A 15,785-nucleotide genomic window follows, 5' to 3' on the forward strand; every position below is an offset into this window, starting at 1 on the left:
GAAGGGGTTTCCTCTGCAAGGTCACGTGTCAACAGACTCAAAGTTGCTGTAGGTAGATGGTCCGAAATAGGTCTGACTAATGATTTTGTGGAAATCCTTGATTTTTAAACTCTGAATGTAGTGCTCTCTAACGCAGGTTTTTATTAGATCAGTATCTTATAACGTAGCTGTTGTGAATATTGTAATGTAGCCTGGAAAACAGAGAAATGGCGGGGTTCAGGGAAGCCCTTAGATGAAAAAACACCAGGTGGGTGGCCCTGGTCTCCTCTCCTCCTGCTCCATGGTCTGAGTCCAGGACGGGGTTTATTGCAGAGCCTTGGGGGCAAGGTTTTATTTCCATATCGTGGTTCTACAAAACGGCTTAGGCAGCTTGGGGTTTTTTTTTTTGGTGCAAAGCAGTGGTATCTCGCATAGATGCTTCGTTTTGGTGTTGCTCTCTTCCAAGTACAAGGAGATAAATGGGGGTGGGTGAGTGGTGGTGTCTCTGTTCCGGGCTGTAGAAGCTCTGCAGCTCCTCTCCTTTCTGGAGAAGGTGTGATGGTGTCATGGCTTGGCCGGGCAGACCGATGTCCCTCCCGGCTCCCGTTGTCCTGGCCATGGGCTGAGGAGAAGCGTTCGGCCATGGATCTGGAGCGGGAACGGCTGCTCTCCCTCCATGCTGCCACCATCCTGGCTTGGCCGGTGGGGTGTGCTCCCCCTCCTCAATTTTCTTGTGATCTTTCAAAGATGGAATGTTGGGGTCGCTGATGAAGGACACGTCTGTCCCTCACGCTCCGGGGCAGATCTTCCCTTCTTCTGTTATCTGTCATTTCACGAGTTCGGGATGAAGATTTTCCTCCCCGTGGTATCCCGGGAAAGCCGGGGGGCTGGCAGGCATCATCTTCCCGCCTGGCCTTCCTCATCCAGCCCGAAAATAAAACCCGGAGAGCTCCGTGATGCGGTCCCGTGATTCTCTTGAGGGTTTTTTTTTTTTTTTTTTTTTTTTTCTTCCTTGTTTCTCCCTTTTTTTTTCTCCCCTCAAAAAACACCAAGAGACCCTTTGGGGCGGGTGCCGGTGATGGGGGAGCCCGGGGGGTGCCCCGGGGACCGGCCACTCCATTTTCTCCGCCGCCACCTGAGCCTGACCTCACCTCACAAAATGAAGGCCGGGCCGGGCCGCACCGGCTGGGACCGGCCGTTGCCATGGTTTTCGCCGTGGCGGGTCACGTGCCCCGGGCATGTCACGTGACCCGGCGGTGGCCCCGCCAAGGCGGGGGGGGGGGGGGGGGGAGAGAGCCCCGGTGCCGCCATTTGAAGCTGCCGCCTGGGCCGGAGAAAGGCCGCCCGGATCCCGGTGGTAGCGGCTCCGCCATGGCTCCGGCGGCAGCTCCCCGGTCCCGCGGGGTCGCTCTGGCCGGTGCCTGGAGAAGGGGGCGAAGCCTCGCCGAGGGTGGGCAGCCGAGTAAAGGCCTTGGCAGGGCCTCGTGTCCGTGGGCAGCTCGGGGCTGCGAGGTGTCGGCCCCGCGACTGCCCTCCCTGTGGGAGAAGAGCCCGGGTGTTTCAGAGGGGGTTGGTTCAGCTTCCCACCGCTGGCTGCCCAAATCCCCGTTTTTGTGTGAGTCTCAGCCTTTTAGGTAACTCTGTTGCCCGTGCTGTTTGTGCTTTTCGTGCTTCTTCATGCTTTAACCTTAAAAGTTTAAGGAGGAATGGCCAGTTTGACTCCAGTTGAGTCTGGGTGCTTGACTCGGAGGTGCTGGGGCTGTTGCCCAGCAAGGGACCAAACGTGCCACTGTCCCGAGGGGGTGCCACCAAGCATGGGGGGAGCTCAGCCCAACCCGGGGACTCCCCCGCGACGAGCCACCGAGGCCAGTTCGGTGCATTCAGATACTGGGGGGAAAAAGCTGGAAACGCTTCACCTGTGCCCCTGGTACTTGTGAAACAACCCCAGAGCTGAAGTGACTGAGTTCGCTGTGCCCTCTAGAGGACACTCCGCTACTTTCTTCTTTATTTTTTTCCACTAACGTTGAAATTGTACTTTAAAAGCTGGTTTTTGCCAGTATTTGAGACTGCAACGGTATTCGAAGCACCGTTTGGCCCTGCTGTGTTTGCTGAAGGTGTGTGTTTCATAAAGCTCATTGGGGAACGCAGCTTTTTGGTGCTGTTACTCGGTGTGAATATCCTTTGCATCACTAAATAAGATAATAAGGATTAATTCCTGATAATCACTGGCTTCCTGATAAAAGTGGGGTATCAGTTAAGTCTAGAAATTTTTGTGTAGCCTGATTTTTAAAAGTACGAAGCTCATATATACTACGTGTCTTATTTGTGAATAATACAAACTGTACTTAAATACTTGCTTCATTCTGCTCGATACAAATTATGCATTTTGTCTAATACATAGCCGTGAGCCAGAAGGTTTTCACTATAAATTACTATTCCTGCTTCTGGCTTTGGGTTAAAAGAAAAAGAAAAAACCAATAACTTGTGTTAAGTTCTCCTAAAACTCTTGCTGTTGTCCCTTTCTCAAGCCCCATCGTTTCCTGGGCAGGACAGAAGACTTTCCCGTCCCTTTCCCATGAAGCTCCTGCTAAACCTTTCAGCCATCGCGTGCTGCAAACCCTGCTCTGAAATAGTTAATGTTTCATGGTTTGAAATCCCAAATCCTGGTACCAAAGGCGATCTGACGGTTACCAGCTCATGCAGCCGGGGAGAGGCACCGGCGACTGTTGTCACATCACGTCAGCTCTTGTCCCTTCTGGTTCACGTAGTTTGAGATCCTGTTGATGGTAATCGTAGGCGATGGAGCTGAGAGGTGATTTATGGTCGGGAATTCAGGTGGAAGGTACAGCCGTCGCTTAGGACACTGAGCATTAAAGGCAAATAAAGAGTTAATAACGTGTCTGGACTCGTTTCAGTGGTTATCGATGAAGCTCCTTGGATGCGCGTGTCTGTCGAGAGTGTTACAGGTTTCTGCTGTTATTAGCAGGAAATAATTTAGTGGTGTTGGTGTAGAAAGAAACACGCCCCGAGTTGTGCTGGGTTTCCTTCACATTCAGTAAATTGCGTGGGGGAAGATCACAACTTAAAAATAATTGCAGAAAAAGAAACAGAAAGAACAGATAAAGAAAAGGGGGGTATGGTCTTCCCTTTCAGCACATTAAAGAGAAGCAGAAAGGACCTGTTTGCCCCTGGATTAGGGGTGGGATATGGTCTTCCCCTGGTGCCAGCAGAGCCCCAGAAAGCCTCCGTGTCTTCTGAGGGGGGAATGAAGTGGTTGATGGAAAAGCTTCTAATTTGAAGGAATTCACCATTGCTCCGTGTTGTGGCTGCCCCTTGCCTCACGGCACACTTTTCCGTGGGAAGCTGAACATCCTCAAGGAGAACAGAAATTGATTGAGCTCCTCCATGTTGGGCTTCTTCAGAATTTGAGAGATTTGGGATTAACCAGAAGATTGTAAATAACGTTACTTTGCAGGGTGAAGTAGTTGTTTGCTTGTTTTTATTAACTCATCCTCTGTCTTTGTTTTTTTGATTTTGCAGTGAAATAAAGAGGGAAAAGCGAGTCCCCTCACCAGACGTTATAGTGTTATCCGACAATGAACCTTCTAGCCCTAGAATGAATGGTTTAACAAAAATAGCATTAAAGGAGACCAACACGGAGGCACTCATGGTGAGTCGTCTTGTCTTGACACACGTTAAGTTGCGCTATCTAGAAAGAAGAAGGGACACGACTTGCTCCTGCAGAGACACCTGCGGTCGCAGGGTCGGGTGGATGGTGGTTTTAGAGAGCGGGATTTGCAAGCGGGGAATCATGGAGCTGTTAAAGGCTGAAGTCCTTTTCTAGTTTTTTCAGATTCTTAACTCCTTGATTTTTACATGCTTCAAAAATACGCCTTTTTCAGAATTGGCTTTTTAGTGGACGCAGTGTCCCTTGCTCAGCGTGGCACAGCCCAGATTTGTTGTCTGACTCCTTGTTTGACTTTTTTTTTTTTACTTATTTTCTCTAGTAAAACATCTCCAAAACTTCTTTTTTTGCCTTTGAGTTCTTTCTCCACACTCGGTTTGTGTCCGTGTGTTGCAGGCATGTGGGTGATGTTAAGACACAGGTGACAATTATAATGCTGTAAGTTCTTGTCCTAAGTTGTACCTCTCTCTTCCCTCTCCCCCTCCCTCTTTTCCCATCCTCTCTTGCCTTACCCGGCCCTGCAGAAGAGCAGTCCAGAGGAGCGTGAGAGAATGATAAAACAGCTAAAAGAAGAGTTACGGTTAGAAGAAGCAAAGCTTGTTTTATTGAAAAAGTTACGGCAAAGTCAAATCCAGAAGGAGACCACTACTCAGAAGGTATTTATTTGCCTTACAGATACTTATCGCCTCTTTTGAAACGGAGGGGGGAAATTTAAACAGCTGTGGTGGTTGCCATAACCAATGGAACATAAGGTAGCTTCCAAATAATGCATATCTCCCTTTTCATAAGATCTTTATGAAGTTTAGGGTGGCTTATCCTGGTAGCCATTCCTTTTCATGGAGTTCCTTTTTGGTTGGTTGGTTTGGTTTTTTTTGTCTTGCCAAGACCAAACGACCAGACGGTTTATCTTGCCAACCCTATTGAAAAACTGAAGGCCTTTTAGTTAAAACTCAGGTGCCTTTATGAATGTAATATACTTCCAACTCCTGTCCCGTCCTTAATGCCGCGTAGAGGTTGCTGAAATACATTTGGAGGAGATTCTTGCACATAAAATATGTGCTGAGAGGTAGAATTAAAGCATCCAAACCTCAGGCTTTGGGGGCTGGCGGCCGAGGGCTGCCTTTTCTGCTGGGTGGCAGAAGCCCAGATCTGGATTCCAGGTCTTACCAAGTGAAGTAAATCCGCTGCACCGTTTTCATCATCCCAAAAATCCAGGCAGCCCCGGGAAGGGAATGGTTCAGCTCCCACCCTGAGCTCCCTTCCCTTCCTTCTCTCTTCTCCCCACCCCTCATCGCCGGGCGCGATACCCAGCGCGCTGGGAGAAGAGCTGTTTTCATCAGAAACTAACCCAGCAAAAAAAAAAGTCGACCTTTTTTTGTCAGAGCGGTGGCCCATCCTGCTGGCTGCGGGGGCCGTTGGGCTGGCAGGGACGGGTGGAGGAGGAGGATGGCAGGAGGAAGAGCAGAGGAGGTTGGGAGGCGAGGGGGCGTGCGAGCACCCCACGCGCTGCCGCCGAGGCACGGGCTAAATTTCACGTAACAATGGCAACGAAACGATTTTCTTCTACAGCATGTGATGCCGACTGGATGGGTTTTGTGGTGGGGGCGATGTGTAGATTTAAGTGCACTTCAGCTGGATGTTAATACAGCTCCCTGGGCTGGTTTTAGTTGGTTTATCGGTGTTTTTCTCCCGGGCTTTTGAGTTCTTCAGTAGATGGGATTAAAACTAATGCAAGTACCCGCATCACTCGACTCGCTGCTGGACGCTGAGCGATGAGCTCTGGATGTTTGAACTAACTAGGGGGAAATGGCATTTCCTAAATTTCTTAATATCCAAAGGCTTTTTCCTAAACTTTTTTTCACTTCGCATTATGCTTGAACCTAATTAGCAGAGACTGGTAGTGATGGTGGATAAGACCGGAGTGGGCTCTAAGCTGAGATTGCTAAAATAGATTTCCACGTTGCTCTGCTTTTGGTGTAGAGGCTCTTTTATTTTCCTGGTATAATCTTATCTCTACTCACCTAATAATTTCTTCATTTAAATATGCATGTTGAGATGGAGGAAGAAAGGGATGGGGGAGGGGGAAAACTACACTCTTTGAAGATTCTCTTACTGAGGCGCAAGGAGGTAAACGCTTTTTATTCCCTTAGCTCTTGTAATTCTGCTTTACACCCTTACACTCGTCTGCTTTCTTTCTGGTTTTTTTTTTTTGTTTTTTTTTTTTTCTCCTCTTCCAGCCTGCTGGTTCCTCTGGGAGTGCTGTGGCCACCCCTCCGCCCTTGGTGCGGGGACCGCAGAGCGTTCCTGCTGGCAAGCCGTCCCTCCAGGTCAGTGGGGTGGGGCCAGGCTGCCAGGATTAGGGCACGGAGCGGAGGAGAAGGTGCTCAGTTCAGGAAGGGACAATCCCATCCCATTGACGGCCAGGTGGAGGGTTGTTTTCTTTAACTCCCAAAACCCTGCTATAAGCTTTCTAAGAACATTTGGGGTGGGAGATAGGAGAATGTCACGCACAGATAACCCCCATAAGCTTATTTTTTCACTGGCTGATCATCCTGATCCACTCTGCTGGCAAATCCATCCATCCCAGCACTAACCACCTTTGGGGAAAGAGGATGCCATGGAGTTATGTCACAGGAATATCGTGGCAGCCTCTTGCCGTACCCTCAAGAGACTTAATTGTGCCCTCAGTGTGATTAACCGTAAGAGCCGAGTGACTCGTTATTTTCTCTTTGGTGGCTGAATGGCACACGATGGTAGGAAAGATCTTGGTTCAGACTCAATTAAATGAAATGGTGGGAAGGAAAGGAAAAAAATCTGTCAGCCTGATCTTCCTCTGGAGTCTAGCATCTCGTTTGGCTTTTGGATTTAAAAAATGCTTCTGGTTATTTACCCCAGGCTAATTCGAACCAAATTTCAAAACTGCTTCGGCACAAAATGCTTCCACTTGGAAAATGGCAACTCTTATTTCAAAACCCCCTGGAATGCTGTACCCGAGGGAAGGGGTAAATTCGCCATCCGTTCAGGAAACGCTCACAAAACCTAAAGCCATCTGTCAGTTGGAGTAATCTCTTCCTTGGGGCGCGTTTGCCTCCGCTGCAGACAGCACTTTCAGAGGAACTGGACCCACGAGTTACGTCTTCAGCAACCAGCCAGTGAAACTTGGGTTGGACAGAGCAGAGAGCTGGGAGCTACAGAAGCCAGAGTTGAAGTTATTCTGTCTAATTTGCGGTGTTTGGGCAAATTAACCTAACCTCCATCTGCTTTTGCTTGACTCTAAAATCTCTACTAATTCCTGCATGTAGGAGTTGCATAAACGTTTGGTCTTGAGTTAAAAGGCAGAACAAGTGGATTAAATTTCCCACCTGCCTAAACGTGGACCTGTGTGTACAGGCGGTGACCCATCAAAGTGGGAATTTGGGGTGTTTTTAGGAGTCTTCATTCACAGAGGACGGTCAGTTTGGGGCCAGACGGGTAAAGGCACATGAGTGGGACGGGGAGAGGTTTGTTGCTCGGGCTCAGTCGCGCAGCGTTAGTGCTCTGCAGGAACGTGATGCATGAAACCGTGTCACCTTCGTGAGAAACTTTGAGGCTTTAATACAGTCCGCAGCCCAGAAAGCACGGGCAGCAATTTTTCAAGCTTCTTCAGCCTCACTCCTTTCCTTTGTCGTTTTTCTGAAGCTTTTCCCCTTTTTCTGTCTGGTTTTTCCCTTCCCACATACACACACACCCCCCATCTGCTCACCTCCCCGGGTTCCTGCATCTCCAACTTCTCCCTGCCCTGTGCTTCTCCTTGAAGACAGCAGTTTGTATTTCCCCGTTCTTTTACTCGTTCTGCCAAAATACACTTTTTTTTCTGGGTTTTTTTGGCCACTAAGAGCTCTGAAGCCAGAGCCATCTCTTGTCCTACCCTGCGTCCATCACATCAGCCAGAGAGGAGAGCTGCTCTCCGTACCCCCCGCTCTCCCGCTCAGCTCTTTGCTGCCTCTCACTTCTTGGGAGACTGACTTCCAGCGGCAGGAGGGCGGATGAAAACGCCGTTCAGGACGGCTCTTTACCGTTTGAATTCCATGCAGGATGAGAGAGAGAGTGGTCCCCGAGCGCGTAGCCAGGCTGCCGTCCCGTCCTTCCGTTGTATGGCTGCGTGAGACGGCAGCCGTGCTCTGGGGGCACGCTGAGCAGCGCGAGAGAGCACGGGTATAAACAGACCAGAGTAAAGTGCGAGTAAACCCTTTTCTGTTTTGCAGACCTCTTCTACGCGTATCCCGGGCACCGTTATTCCTCCCCCCTTGGTCCGCGGAGGGCAGCAGACTTCTTCAAAACTAGGAACTCAGCAAAACACGCAGATAGTAATGCCGCCCCTCGTCAGGGGAGCGCAGGTAAGGCTTTGCCTCGGGGTACGTCTGCTCTGGTTTTCCTTAACGCACCTCAGCTGTTTTCTGGAGGGAACCTACGAGGTTCTTAATGGAATTTCTGGATGTTTTGCTGCTGAAAGATCCTGCATCGTTCCAGTTTTGCATTGTTGTGCTGTCCCATAATGCCTCCAGTGGAGCATGAGGGTCCCGTGGCGATGCGGGATGCTGCCTTCCCTGCACAGCCCCTTCCCTGGGCTCCACCAAAGCAGCTTCTTTGCCTTCGTTATGAAAGTTAATTTACCGGCTTCCAGCTTCACCCCCTTTTTGGGAGAGCGGCAGCAGAGGAAATGAAACGCAATCCCTCCTTCTTCCATTTCCCCCCGCCCTCATTATTCGTTCTGTCATATCAATTTCACCTTTTCAAATGCTAAAATTCACTTTTTTTCCTCCTTCTTGTGTCTGTCTTGTGATTGAATAAGAGCTGCTGAAATGAGATAGGCAACGGGGAGGCTGCAAGTGCTGCTTTGCAGGGTCTTTATCACCTACAACAGAAAATAGTGGTGTCACTAAAGGAGTAGGAAAGCAATGTTCAATTCGATACGGTCTTCTAAAATTATGACTTCCGTGGGATATCAGGAAAAAAAAAAGCATATTTCCTTGTTCAATGGGGATTTATTTTGCAGTGAAAGGTCTGCTTTTATCAGTTGGGAAGGCAGCGCTGAGGAGGGAGGGAGAGATTTGGTATTTCATTTTCTTTCTCTGATGATGATGGAGAAAAACTCATTCTGAGCAATAGCTTTCCTAATGCCTTTAAAATGAAACAGGCTTAACAACTCTACATTTTGAAAGGAGTTTGACTGGGAAAGTTAGATTTTATTTTAGGTTTTTTTGGCACAGCTGTTTTGGCCATAATGTGATGGCCTCGCACATGAGCATCTCTTCGTGTTACGTTGTACTTGTTTCATTCTGATAGCGGGAAAGGGAAAAACATCGCATTTTTGACACAGGTGTTAATTATCACGCTTTCTTTGCGTTCCCTGCCTTGCCTCACTTCCGCTGTGTCACGTCCATCCCACTCAAAACCCTCCCCGTCCTTCATGGCCCCATCGCATCAGCCCATTTCTGTGTCTTCCCAGCAAATCCACAACATCCGCCAGCACTCCAGCACGGGGCCGCCTCCGCTGCTGCTGGCGCCGCGGGCTTCCGTCCCCAGCGTCCAAATCCAGGGGCAGCGAATTATCCAGCAGGGGCTGATCCGCGTCGCCAACGTCCCCAACACCAGCCTGCTCGTCAACATCCCACAGGTGAGCCCCCGCGCGGTGCCTGGTGCCAAACACAGCATTCCGAGGAACTAATTAATGATCATCGGGTTCTTGTATCTAATTGGCGTGGCTTGGTGTCCTCTAAGGGATGGGGTTGCTTATTACTCCAGCTCCTCCTTCGTCCTCTGCAGTCCCTTTCTCTGCTCACATTCACCTCCCGTACTCAGGAATGAACTAAAACATTACAGAGTATTGGGAGGAAATACATATTTCAGTCAACTAAATGTTGACTCGTTCCAAATTTGGTGTTTCAATATGAAGGTGTCCCATTAGAATAATTTTTTTCTTCCCTAAGAAGAGTAAATGAGTGTTGTGGTAAACAGAGCTCAAAACGGGTTAGTGCTGCCGCTTGAACCACCAAGAGATACCGAAGCAGCAGCTTAACATCTACCACTGGTGGTGCCATACAACTGCTGTAGATAAAGGAAATCATTTAAAGTCAGTGCTTTGGCAAAATCGTGATGAAAATGACTCCCTTTTGGTTTTTTTGCTTGAGAATTTCTAAAAGTGAGCAGTAAAGAAAAACAAAGTTCTTTAGAAAAATAATTAGAGCATTAGGTGACAGGTACGGTGTTGGTGAACGTCTGTATTGTGGTCTGGTGGTCACCTACAAAACCAAGGATCTAGAGGCTGGTGGGTGGGTCTGGTCCCAGGCAGCCAGTGCTCCTGGGGGACACGCAGCCCCCCGAACGGCATCAGAGCCGTGCTGTCCCTCCCTCCTGTCCCTCCCCAGGGACCACAGCGTGTGGCTCACAGCACCCAACCGTCCAGCATTTGTCACTTCAGCTCTGTCCTGTTCCCCTCCCAGGCGTCGCCAACTTCAATCAAAGGTACAACCGTGACATCCGCTCAGGCCAACGCCACCACCACCAGCGCCGCCTCCATCGGCAACTCCAACGACTCGCCGGCCAGCCGGCAAGCGGCCGCCAAGCTGGCCTTGCGGAAGCAGCTGGAGAAGACGCTGTTGGAGATCCCTCCTCCCAAGCCACCCGCGCCAGAGATGAACTTCCTGCCAAGCGCGGCTAATAACGAATTTATTTACTTAGTGGGATTGGAAGAAGTTGTGCAGAATTTGCTGGAAACTCAAGGTGAGAGCGCGTTAAAAATGTTTGTTGAGAGTGAAGAGAGAGCCTTTCCCATCTGGATTTTATCTCGGTAGCGGGCATCCAGGAGTTTCAGGCATCGCAGGATTACGTTGGCGTATTCTGTCAAATCTAGGATTCATTTTAATAACTTTCAAACTGCTTTATTTAAAATTATAATTAAAAAAAAAAAGAAGTTACGATGTCTCATAGGCTGGACACTTGTTGTAAAGGTTTCTCTCATGCATCCAGTTCTCCCCAGAGCTTTTGACTTTCTATCGGCCACTCATTTGTCCATCACCACTGAATCCTCTAACCAGTATCTACAGAGGTATCCACTGGGAAGATTTAGTAATGCGAAAGGCTTCAGCCTGATGGGAGCTAAGGGTGGAGGGTTTGCTTTGTTGGGTCTTTTAATGCTGAAATATTCTTGAGGTGTCTCGAGTATTATTCATTCCTAGAAAGGTGGAGCTGAGCTGACCAGGTTGTGTTCTCCAGGTAAAGTGTCGGTTCCTGTCTCGTCTCGCGAGCCCTACATGTGTGCTCAGTGTAAGACGGACTTCACCTGCCGCTGGAGGGAGGAGAAGAACGGAACCATTATGTGCGAAACCTGCATGACCTCCAACCAGAAAAAGGCCTTGAAAGCCGAGCACACCAACCGGCTGAAGGCCGCCTTCGTCAAAGCGCTGCAGCAGGAGCAGGAGATCGAGCAGAGGATACTGCAGCAGACGGCGGCTCCCGTCCAGACCAAGTCGGACCCCATCGTGCAGCACCACTCGCTCAAGCAGGTACAGCCCTGGCCACCAGAACCCCTGGGTAGCGATGGGGCGAGGGTCCCACCACCCCAAGCACGAATGTTGGCTGCGTAGACGTGAAAATGATACGCGCAAAAGCGATAACTTATTTTATTTTAGCTCTACAGAGTGTGTCTTTGAGTCTAAGCTGGGGAAAGTGTTCTACAGAGTGTGTCTTTGAGTCTAAGCTGGGGAAAGTGTTCTGTCACGTGGGGACTCGTTGTATAAATGATGTTCCCTGTAACTGAAGAATGATGGTTTTCTACAGAGTCGTCGTAATTATCCAGGTGGTTTAGCTCCTAGCTTGCAAAATGTGCTCCTAAATTGTTTTAGGAGGTATGAAATGGAAAAATGTGCTCCAGTGCCAAATACTCAAGAGTAAACTGACCCAAAATAGAAAAAAAAAAAAAAATAGGCTTGAGCCAGGAGTGCATGATGTTGCTTGTGAAGTTTTAAGGTGATGGTGGCAGCCATCTGTGACAGGGACTGGGTCTCTCACACCTTGGTAAAACCACCCTTCACCTGGGGGGAGATGGAAGCTGCTTAAGTGCTGCTTTGGGTTGAAATAATGGAGGTCCTGGTTATTTAGGACGGGGAAGCAGAGCGCTGCCTCCGTGGGGAGGTGCTTACGCAGCACATTTTTTTGCTGCTTTGCAGTTGATTATAACGCCTCGTCCTTACAGGTGCTTTCAGAAGTAGAAAGCTGAGTCTTATTTTACTGTAGAGATATCTTAGAAGTTTTCAGCCCTGAAACTATAGCAACGCGCTGCGGACCTGGCAGAAGCCGCCGGGAGAGAAGAGGGGCAGGAAGGAGTCATCCAGGCGGTTGCACTCAAGGGACAGAAGACTCTATTCCCGTCTTACCTTGTGCTCTCTTGCCAGACTTCCAGCCAGATGTCTCGAGGTCCTCCTGGAGCTCCCCGTGGGGTGTTGCATGCATTTAGCCAGTCCCCCAAGTTGCAGAATGCATCGTCTGCAGCAGCACTTGGGAGCAGGACAGGTAAGCATGCCGAGAGACCTGTCAGCAAGGGCAGCGCGGCCGCCTGGAAGAAGACTCCCATCAATACAGGTAGATTTTTCTCTTAAAGTTTTCTTTTCTTTGTTTCTTTGTAGTTATTAGCCCTGCTCTCTCCATCAATCGTAGCTCTTGGGGCAAGGATGCTTTCTGTTCCACGCTTCCTGCGTCAAAGCCCGACGGCACCAAGGCTTTGCTCTTAGTTTCCTCGTTGGCACTTGGCTTTCGGTGTGGTTTGTGCTCATCAAAAGGGGCACTCAGGTGGTGCTACCAAATAAAAACTATCACTTTCACAGAATCACAGAATCATATGGGGTTGGAAGGGACCTCTGGAGATCATCTAGTCCAACCCCCTGCCAAAGCAGGTCCACCCAGAGCAGGTTGCCCAGGAACGTGTCCAGGCGGGGTTTGAATGTCTCCAGAGAAGGAGACTCCACCACCTCTCTGGGCAGCCTCTTCCAGGGCTCTGCCACCCTCAAAGGAAAGAAGTTCCTCCTCATGTTGAGATGGAACTTCTTATATTCAAGTTTGTGCCCATTTCCTCTTGTACCTTTCCACATTCATAAGTAGATTAAATAGGTGGGACGTCAGACTGTTCATGGTTGAGTCGGTAGCGCAGCCAGTGCCGCGCTGCAGGAGTTTGTCCTTGGTTTCTGGGAGTTTAGTTCAGTCGTTTAATTATGACTGAGAACGACGGACGGTAAATAGATGGTTTTGCTCTTGGTAAGGCTGCAGTGCACCCTCCCAGGGTCTGAAATAACTAAAGCTGTTGCTTCGAAGAAATGGAAATGGCAAATTCTAATCTAATCTTTTTTTTTTTTATATATATATATAGATAAGAATCTGACTTGAGAAAAGTTGTCTGTTTTCTTAAATGATAGTTAAGGGTCTCCAGGCAGGAAACACTGAAGCAACTCACTCTTTTGTGATCTACTTTCTTGCCCAGTATTGAACAGATTTCTCTTTGGTTTTATTCCTGACAGCTTAATTTAACACTTCAAATGTAATTTCATTGCAGAGAGCTTTAGCTTGCTCAAATCTTCATTTCTGGTACAAAAACTCTTGCTCCTGTTGGTTCAGATGATTTTGGAAGCTTTCATCTTCTGAAGGTGTCTGACCTTCCTGGCCAACAGTGCCCTGTGCTTAGATGACCCATTTTTATGGGGGTGAAATCCCAGTGTTATTGAGGGTTTGCTACTGTTTTGTCTCCTGTTTTTATCACGCCGTGACACCTTGTTCTCTCTTCTCTTTTTCTCACTCGTCAGGTGGGGCTTTACCTTTCGTTAATCCTAGTTTAGCTGTGCACAAGTCATCTTCGGCAGTAGACCGCCAGCGTGAATATCTCCTGGATATGATTCCCCCACGGTCCATCCCACAGTCCGCCACGTGGAAATAATGCAGAGGAACGCCCGAGAGGAAGACTTTCCTGTTTCTGCCATCCTTTTTATACCACATTACAGTGGAATCTGCTTTAATCCCAGCTGGATATGCCCCCAAGGCTTTATAGGATGCAAGAAAGACCACTCCTCATCCCACCGAGTGCTGCTGTCCCTGCTATGAGAAAATGACACCACGTGGGTGGCAAAGACTCGAGCTCATTTGGTTCTCAGATTCTTACGATTGACTGATGATGAAGGCTGTCAGGGAAGGGGAAGAATCCTTCTTCTTTTGGTTTTTTTTTTTTTTTTTTGGCTTTATGTATTTAGTTTGGGTTTTGTTTTTTGTCACCAGCACAAAAAGAGGACTAAACGACTCTCTGCCTTCTGTTTCGTTAGTAATTAACTACCCATTCGCCAGGAGCGTGGTGTTCGTTGGCGCTCGAGCACGGATGTCGAGTTCAAGGAGAAGAGGAATTTCAACCCCGTCTTGCAGATGCGTTTAGTGAAGCCCAGTTTCACGTTTGCTTCTCTTCCCTGCCCCTCCTCCAGCCGGGAGGGCGGTCTCCAGATTATAATGTTTCCGAATCTTCTGATGATGACCTAATGATAAATAAGTGCAAACTCAAATTCCAGTTGAGTATGGGTTGGTTTGTTTGTTTTTTTTTTTCCTAAGGGACTGGCTGCCACCAAAAACTTGTCCCGTAGGTGGGAACCAGTGCAGGAGCCTCTCACTTTTGTTGGATTCTGTTTTGAATAGACTTTTGAACTGTTGGTAGTCTAAAATCTAATTTACTGAATAGACAAACACCTTTGTTCAGTCTTTCTAATTCAGCGAAGAGCAGTTGGGCCTTTCGTATGTTCCCAGAGACTTCAAAGTGAAACTGTTTTTGATTATTTTCTTTTTCGGAGGGTTGGTTTTTGTTGTTGTTTTGAGCAATTTTACTCAAAAAAAAAAAAAAAAATTAAATAAATAGGAATTCCAGAAGCTGCACGCAATCAGAAAGGGCGAGTGGAGGGAGCAGAGGACCCGGGAGGTTGCCGTTGGGTCGCTGGCTCCTTCCTCTGCTGATACCTGCCGGGAAGTGGCCATTGGTGGCCCGGTGACCGTGCCAGTGGGCGTTGGGCACGTTGGGGGCAGGACTGCCTACCTTGATCCCTTCTAGAGCTCCGTTCTTCCAGGCGTTCTACTGAGCATGTTCCCCTCTCCATCTCCAATATTTCATTTTTGATATAGAGCTTTAGGTAGCCCTGCTTTAAGGACAGGTTTCTACGTGGTTTTAATATATTTTTGGGGATTCCACAGGTTAAACCCAAATCCATCAGGTCCCGGTCGTGTTTTGTTTTTTCTTCTCGTCACCTTCCCTCCTCCTTTCCCTGTGCTTCTCCCAAATTAAAGTTGAATTCAAGTGGCAGAAATACATGCCTTACTTACTTACGTTGCATATCAGTGCTAGAAGTAGTGCTGATAAGAATTATTTGCAAAATTATATATATATATATCTATATATCTATATATAAAAGAAAAAGGGGGGGGGGAAGGGGTTACTATTCAGTCTAAGCCGAATCTATTTTCTTAGCAGTTGCTGTTAGATCGGACTCGAAACCAGTAACTCGAAAGGGTCGTCCCCCTTGGGATCCGACTCTTGCGTAGTGAGAAAGAAAACTCGTTCATTTTAGCCCCTCTTCTGTTGTGTGAATATCAGTATTTAGATACTTGGACAACTGTTCGGTAGGATAGAAACCCTAGTTTTGCAAAATGGTATTTGTTGCTGTATAAAAGCCCTAGAATTTCAATTTGACATTGAGGGTTTTTTTGTTCGTTTGTTTTACAAATGTATATTAAGAGCTGAATGGGGATGAGAGGAATCGGTTGGAGTTTTTAATTTTTCTTTTCATTCCAAGACATTTTGGATTGGGAGATGCGGAGAGAGAAGAAATTTTGAGTGCATTTTATTTTTGCACTTTGAAATATTATGAAGAGGTTTCGGTTCCTTCGCTCCTTACCTGCGTGGAGTTGGTTTGGGTTTCTTTTCTCTCTTCTGCCGAATACCTGCGTTATCCCCTCATCGACGCACGTGCCTCGCGCCGTCCAGTCCCCTGGGAAGAGGGCATTTGTTTAAAAAGAACTTAAAAAGAACCAGCGAAACCTCTCAAACTAAAATTCAGATACCTTTTGG

General features: G+C 48.1%; 1 protein-coding gene across 4 annotated transcripts in view; it reads left to right on the plus strand.

Moving 5' to 3' along the window:
- Positions 1-14,598, plus strand: part of GATAD2A (GATA zinc finger domain containing 2A) — a 47,239-nt gene extending 32,641 nt beyond the window's left edge. Inside the window, exons 2-11 of one of the 4 annotated variants that reach the window (XM_074163750.1) lie at positions 3,520-3,649; positions 4,189-4,320; positions 5,902-5,991; positions 7,909-8,040; positions 9,153-9,320; positions 10,147-10,426; positions 10,919-11,236; positions 11,335-11,345; positions 12,052-12,283; positions 13,495-14,592. In XM_074163750.1, the coding sequence (XP_074019851.1) occupies positions 3,520-3,649; positions 4,189-4,320; positions 5,902-5,991; positions 7,909-8,040; positions 9,153-9,320; positions 10,147-10,426; positions 10,919-11,236; positions 11,335-11,345; positions 12,052-12,283; positions 13,495-13,625 (1,624 nt within the window). In that variant the 3' untranslated portion in view covers positions 13,626-14,592. Of the gene's footprint in view, positions 1-3,519; positions 3,650-4,188; positions 4,321-5,901; positions 5,992-7,908; positions 8,041-9,152; positions 9,321-10,146; positions 10,427-10,918; positions 11,237-11,334; positions 11,346-12,051; positions 12,284-13,494 lie in introns of all 4 variants that reach the window. The other 3 variants (XM_074163751.1, XM_074163752.1, XM_074163753.1) reach the window with 3 other exon arrangements.
- The last annotated feature ends 1,187 nt before the right edge of the window (positions 14,599-15,785 follow it).

Source organism: Numenius arquata, chromosome 25 (assembly GCF_964106895.1).
Source record: "Numenius arquata chromosome 25, bNumArq3.hap1.1, whole genome shotgun sequence".
Taxonomy (NCBI): Eukaryota; Metazoa; Chordata; class Aves; order Charadriiformes; family Scolopacidae; genus Numenius; species Numenius arquata.